The 6,094-nt window shown below is 63.8% G+C and overlaps 1 protein-coding gene across 1 annotated transcript; it reads left to right on the forward strand.

Moving 5' to 3' along the window:
- Positions 1-288: 288 nt before the first annotated feature.
- On the forward strand, positions 289-3,593 carry CACTIN (cactin, spliceosome C complex subunit; the record flags this gene model as incomplete). The annotated part of the gene is given in 9 exon segments (XM_009867610.1): positions 289-384; positions 776-921; positions 1,006-1,168; positions 1,306-1,423; positions 1,663-1,855; positions 2,192-2,272; positions 2,274-2,312; positions 2,519-2,787; positions 2,930-3,593. Coding segments are annotated over 9 exon segments (1,596 nt in total), but the record flags the coding sequence as incomplete, so codon positions are not given.
- Between the last annotated feature and the right edge of the window lie 2,501 nt (positions 3,594-6,094).

Raw genomic sequence — 6,094 nt, forward strand, 5'->3', positions numbered from 1 at the left:
GGTGGCTCAGGGTGCGGGAGAGGGACCCAGAGGTGCAGGGAGCTGCGGGCTGAGTGCTGGGCAGGCTGTGCTGGTGTGTTAGTGCTGGCCAGGTCAGGTGGCTTCTCTGGGCTGAGCCTGGGTTTCACTGAGGAGCTTCAGGAGTGGGATTCGAGGGATTTGGGGACCTTTGGCAGGATCAGAGTTTGCTGGAGCAAGGGAAGCGGATGGACGTGGTGGCATTTGCTGGCTGGTGAGGGGCTGGAGAGGTCGCTGAGTTCTTGGCTTCCCTTGGCTACTCTGTTTCAGGCACTGGAAAAGAAAGGGATCAGCCACCTGGATGAGAAGGACCTGAAGGAGCGAAATAAGCGAATCCAGGAGGACAATCGCCTGGAGCTGCAGAAGGTGGGATCAGAGGTCTCCTCCCTCCCACCGTCTGACACTCTATATAGACAGCCCAGTTCTCCCAGTCGCTCACCTGGAAATCCCCTTATTCTTCTCACTGGGGGTTGCCCGTAGGCTCCAGGTGGGGAACGCTGTACTGACTTGTGCTATTCCTGGTTGAGAAGACTCTTCTCTTGGGTTTGAGTCCAGCTCTGGAGGTGCTGAGGAGGACAAGTGCCAGGTCACGGCACTGAGGTCTGTAAACGGGTGGCAGCCAGCAGCCCGGCCCCACTGGGCCTTGCTGGCTCCGCGGGGAGGCCGGCGTTGGGAGACGAGGCTGCGTCCTCAAACAGATTGTCCTGCCTGGGTGTCCCAACCGCTGTGACCTCACATATCCTTCTGCCCTGGGCAGGTGAAGCAGCTGCGCCTGGAGCGGGAGCGGGAGAAGGCGATGCGTGAGCAGGAGCTGGAGATGCTGCAGCGGGAGAAAGAAGCAGAGCACTTCAAAACCTGGGAGGAGCAGGAGGACAACTTCCACCTGCAGCAGGCTAAGCTGCGGTAGGTGTATGTCTCCGTGGGGATGATCCCACCAGGGAGCAGAGGATGGCAGGCACCTCTCACTGTCCCTCTCCCCTTGCCCAGGTCTAAGATCCGGATTCGGGACGGGAGGGCGAAGCCCATCGACCTTCTGGCCAAGTACATCAGCGCAGAGGACGATGACCTGGCCGTGGAGATGCACGAGCCTTACACCTTCCTGAACGGCCTGACCGTCTCCGACATGGAGGATCTGGTGGAGGACATCCAGGTGCCGGAACTGCTGCCCCTGTGCCAGGGCTCACTGAGGGGCTGAGCTCAAAGCTTCCACCTGCCCCACCTGAGCTCTACTTCCCTGCCCGTGGTGCAGAGCAGGTGCCTGATGTCCTGCTTGTCTCCCGCCTGCAGGTTTACATGGAGCTGGAGCAAGGGAAGAACGTGGATTTCTGGAGGGACATGACCATCATCACCGAGGATGAGATAGCCAAGCTCCGCAAGCTGGAGGCCTCTGGGAAAGGAGGACCGGGTGAGCGGGAAGGCAGAAGTGTGACGGGGAGCATGAGCAGTGGGTGAAGTGGGGCTGTCGGCTCTGTCACGTGTGCTCGGGCTCAGAGGAGTTCTCTGAGATCTGCCGGGTGGAGGCTGCAAGTCCAGCAGCCGTCCCCTGCTCGGGTCCAGCCTCCCGGCGTCGGGTGCAGCCCCGGAGGGTCTGGGTGAAGGTGGGCTGAGCGCTCAGACACTGATTGGCTGCCCTGGTCTGTTCAGGTGAGCGTCGGGAGGGCGTCAACGCCTCTGTCAGCTCAGACGTGCAGTCAGTGTTCAAGGGGAAGACGTACATCCAGCTGCAAGTGCTGTACCAGGGCATCGAGAGCAAGATCCGGGCAGGAGGACCCAACCTTGACATTGGGTACTGGGAGAGCCTGCTGCAGCAGCTGAAGGCTTACATGGCTCGGGCCAGGTGAGAGGGGACTGTTCCTGACCGTGGCTGGGGAAGTGTGCAGCGCAGACCCCACTGCGAGCAGAGCTGGGGACCCAAAGTCACTGGTGGAGGAGTTTTTATACCTTTTCTGAGATGGTTGGCTCTTCCAAGAAAGGAGAAGGGCTGGACACGCAGTCCCTTGTCTGGCAACAAAGTTTAACATGAGCTCTCCCAAGAGGGAACCAAACTGGAGGGTTATTCACCCCAAAAACCATACAAAACCCAGCGGGTTTCTACCCGGTGTGGTGGGTGTTGCAGTGTGGGCACGAGGCGAGTCTGCTGGGTGGGACCTGACGGCTCATCTCCTCTTCGCAGGCTGCGCGAGCGGCACCAGGACGTGCTGCGCCAGAAGCTGTACAAGCTGAAGCAGGAGCAGGGTGTGGAGAGCGAACAAAAAAAAAATCATCAAGCGGGAGCCGGCCTCCCCCAGCGACAGGTACGTGGCCCTTTCTTTGAGGAGCGCAGCCACCCATGGGGCATTGAAAATGCAGCCTCGTGCTCCCATCATCCCACAGACAGAGCTCAGGCGAGCAGAGGAGCGTACTGTCCCCATCCCAGTTCTCTCTTCTCGCTTCCTACTCAGGCGAGCGGAGAAGGAGCGTACCGTCCCCATCCCAGTTCTCTCTTCTCGCTTCCTTGCAGGCGGGATCCAGAGGAGAGCATCGTGGTCCAGCCAGGGCCGTCCTCCGAGCTGGAGGCTGAGCAGGATGCGGAGGCCAAAGGAGAGGCGGAGGGGGAAGCCGTACTGATGGAGGAGGACCTGATCCAGCAGAGCCTGGACGACTACGATGCCGGGAAGTACAGCCCTCGGCTGCTGGGCCCCAACGAGCTCCCCTTCGACGCCCACGTGCTGGAGGCTGAGGAGGACACGCATCGGCTGCTGCTTCTGCGCCAGCAGCTCCAGGTCACAGGTAGGAGCCCCCCACACCCGCCGGTCTCGCAGCCCACCTGGCCCACAGAGCGGGCGTGTGCTTCGGGGTGCAGGGCTGGAGGGGGAACACCGCCCTCAGAAAAGATGTGGAACACGTGGTGTCACCTCTCTCTTCCCTATAGGTGACGCCACCGAGAGTGCCGATGACATCTTCTTCCGTAAGGCCAAGGAGGGCATGGGCGCAGACGAGGCGCAGTTCAGCGTGGAGATGCCCCTCACGGGCAAGGCCTATCTCTGGGCTGACAAGTACCGGCCCCGCAAGCCCCGCTTCTTCAACCGCGTGCACACGGGCTTCGAGTGGAACAAGTACAACCAGACCCACTACGACTTCGACAACCCGCCCCCCAAGATCGTGCAGGGCTACAAGTTCAATATCTTCTACCCCGACCTCATCGACAAGCGCTCGACCCCCGAGTACTTCCTGGAGGCCTGCCAGGACAACAAGGACTTTGCCATCCTGCGCTTCCACGCCGGGCCGCCCTACGAGGACATCGCCTTCAAGATCGTCAACCGCGAGTGGGAGTATTCCCACCGCCACGGCTTCCGCTGCCAGTTTGCCAATGGGATCTTCCAGCTCTGGTTCCACTTCAAGCGTTACCGTTACCGCCGATGAGGGGCTGCTGGGCTCCCCTCCGGACCGCTGGCACAGGGGATGGGCAGGGGGCTCTTGTCCTCCGTCACAGACGCTGTCCCATGGACGTCCCCGGCGCCTGGCCCAGCACGGGACCTATTCCTGAAGGATTTCTCTGTCCGTCCTTTTCTCCTGAGGCACACTGAGACTTTGGTACAAATAAATAGGGGTTGTTTAAACTCTGGGATCCTTGGCCTGGGCACCCTCAGCCACGTGGTGTCGTTGCTGAATATCGTCACCAGCCAGCACCGCTGGGCCAGCACTGGGAGCTCCCTTGCCCTGCTGGGCGCTGGGGCGTGCTGGGGGGGTTCTCCTCACCCCCACGCCTTTGCCTCTGTCAGCCCGTGCCATCCCCACACGCTCCCGTCACCGGTGCCAGACCCAGGTGCTCCCCGAGTGGAGCTGCAGGGCCCTTCGCTCCAGGAGCACAGCCCTGGTCCCCTGTCCCTCCCTTGCCCTCCCGGCCACCCCCAGTGCTGGCACAGTTGCCCCTGCGTCCGGCTTCCGGGAGCACCACCCCCGCCCTCGGCCCTGGCTGCGGGATGAAAGGGGTCGAGGGCTGCGAGTGCGGGGGCGGAGGGGGGTGTTGGACGGGATGTCTCCTTACAGGGGAAAAGTCAGGTCCTGCAGTGCCTCCCGCCCCGAGAGCGTCAGTGGCTCCCGCTGCCCTGCGCCGCGAGCAGCTGTGCTCCCCAGACCCCTGTTGCCAGGGTGGGGGGCTCTGGGGGCCTCGAGCAACACGCTGTGGGGTTCGGACACTTTGGGGAGCGCTTCAGGGCTGAGTCAGGACTCGGTCCCTCTGGGTGGTGGCCGTGAGGCGCAGCCACGTCTGTGATCGCAGCCCTGGGGGTGTCCCAGCCCGACACTGGGGCAGGCGGGAGGGGATGCTGGGGTGTGAGTGATGCCGAGCAGCGCAGCCTCCAGGAAACCTCGTCTTGGCCGTGAGCTGTTGCACAAAGGCCGTTTCCTCCCACAGGCCTCGCTGCATCCTCCCCGCCAGGACAGCCCCGTGGTGCGGAGGGGCTCGGGGGCTGCTCCGGTCCCCCAGCACTGCTGGGGGGGTCGCTCCCTGCCCTTGGAGGCTGCCCTGTGGCCGTTGCTCTTCCGTGTAGCTCAGGAGCGTTGCTTTACCCTTCGGCACCGCTGGCAAGGTCCAGCCCTGTGATCCAGCCCATGGGAGCTCGTGCTCTGGAGGCTCCCACACGTACCAGGGCTCATCGCCCTGCGCGGGGACAAGGGATAGGGGGGATGCCAACCCCCTCCCCATCCTGCCAGACATCCCAGGCCGGCGGCTGCCCTGGGACACGTCCTCTGGCCTTTCCTTCCTGTGGGTTATTTAAAGCCAGTGAGTGGCTGCTTGGCACAGGGGGGAGTTCAGGGCCTGAGCTCAGCGCAGGAAGCGTGTGAAGGCCCGGCCAAGGATGGCTTTGGAGGAAATAAGGAAAAAAATCCCCAGTGCAAGGGTTGGGTGCGCTCTCCGCTTAACTGCTTCCAGAGCCCCCCTGCCCGCAGACCCTCTCCCTCCTGGGCGGGCCCCCCCCACACAGGGAGGGACTCCCTGAAAAACATCCCGCTGCGTCCCCAGCCTGGAGGGGTCGGTGTCACTCCTGGGCGCTGCCAGTTCCCGCACCCCTGACCCTGAGCCCTGGACAGAGCCGTGGACTCCAGGAGCTGCCGCAGCCACTTCAGGGGCTGGGTCCAGCCGAAAGCCTGTGTGGTGGTTTGCCAGCCCTGGCTGCTCTCAGGGCTCTTCTCTACATCTTCCCTTTATGCTGGGGGGAACCAGCTCCATCCCCGTGTCCCCAGCTGGCCGCGGCGCAGCCCTGCCCTGGGTTTGGGAGGTGCGGCCAGTGGCAGCAGCTTGGCCGGATTCCCACGGGGGTTGGTGCAGAGCTGCCTTCAGCACCCCCGCGCCCACATCCTCTGTAAGCGAGGCTGCGCCCCACTGCTGCCCAGCGGGAGGGTCGGCACAGCCCAGCAGCATCCGGGCCCCCAGCTGAGCCGTGTTGCTCACCGCTGCCAGCACACCCCCCCTTCCAGCTCCACAGGCTGTCCCTCCAGCTCCCACCAACTGTCACCTTCTTCCCGTGCTTTTGCTGACACCGAGGGACAGAGGGTTTGCACCCCTACAGGGCCGAGGCAGGAAAACTTGCTCAGCATCACCCAGCCGTCCGCACGCCCCGGCCTCAGCTGGATGCTGGGAGCACAGGATGTCCCTGCGTCACCCACGGGCTCCTGTGCTCCCAGTGCCAGGACTGCTGGGGACACCCAGGGACACACCGGTGCCCGGGACAGACTCTGCCATCCCCAGAGGAGCACGAAGGGCAGCAGTGGAGGTTGTCCTGTCCCCTCCTGCAGCTCCCACACCTCAGCAGGACAGTGCCTGGGGCCCTGGGGATGTGGCAAGGCGGGCCACAGCTTAGGGCAGCCCCGAGCCTCACCGAGCCCTGAGCAGGGGGCTGAGAAGATCCCCCCAGAGTGCAACAACCCCCGGCTGCATCCAGCCGTGTCCCCCGGGGCTGTGGGGGACACCCAGGGAGGGCTGTGGGGCACCTCTGCCCTCCTCCATCCTCCTTTTGGAGCTGCTGCTCCCCGGTTCCCGGCTCTCGGGGGCTGCTGCGGGGGTCGGCGGGGATGTCCCCGGTGCCAGGGCGGA

Source organism: Apaloderma vittatum, unplaced genomic scaffold, assembly GCF_000703405.1.
Source record: "Apaloderma vittatum isolate BGI_N311 unplaced genomic scaffold, ASM70340v1 scaffold24024, whole genome shotgun sequence".
NCBI lineage: Eukaryota > Metazoa > Chordata > Aves > Trogoniformes > Trogonidae > Apaloderma > Apaloderma vittatum.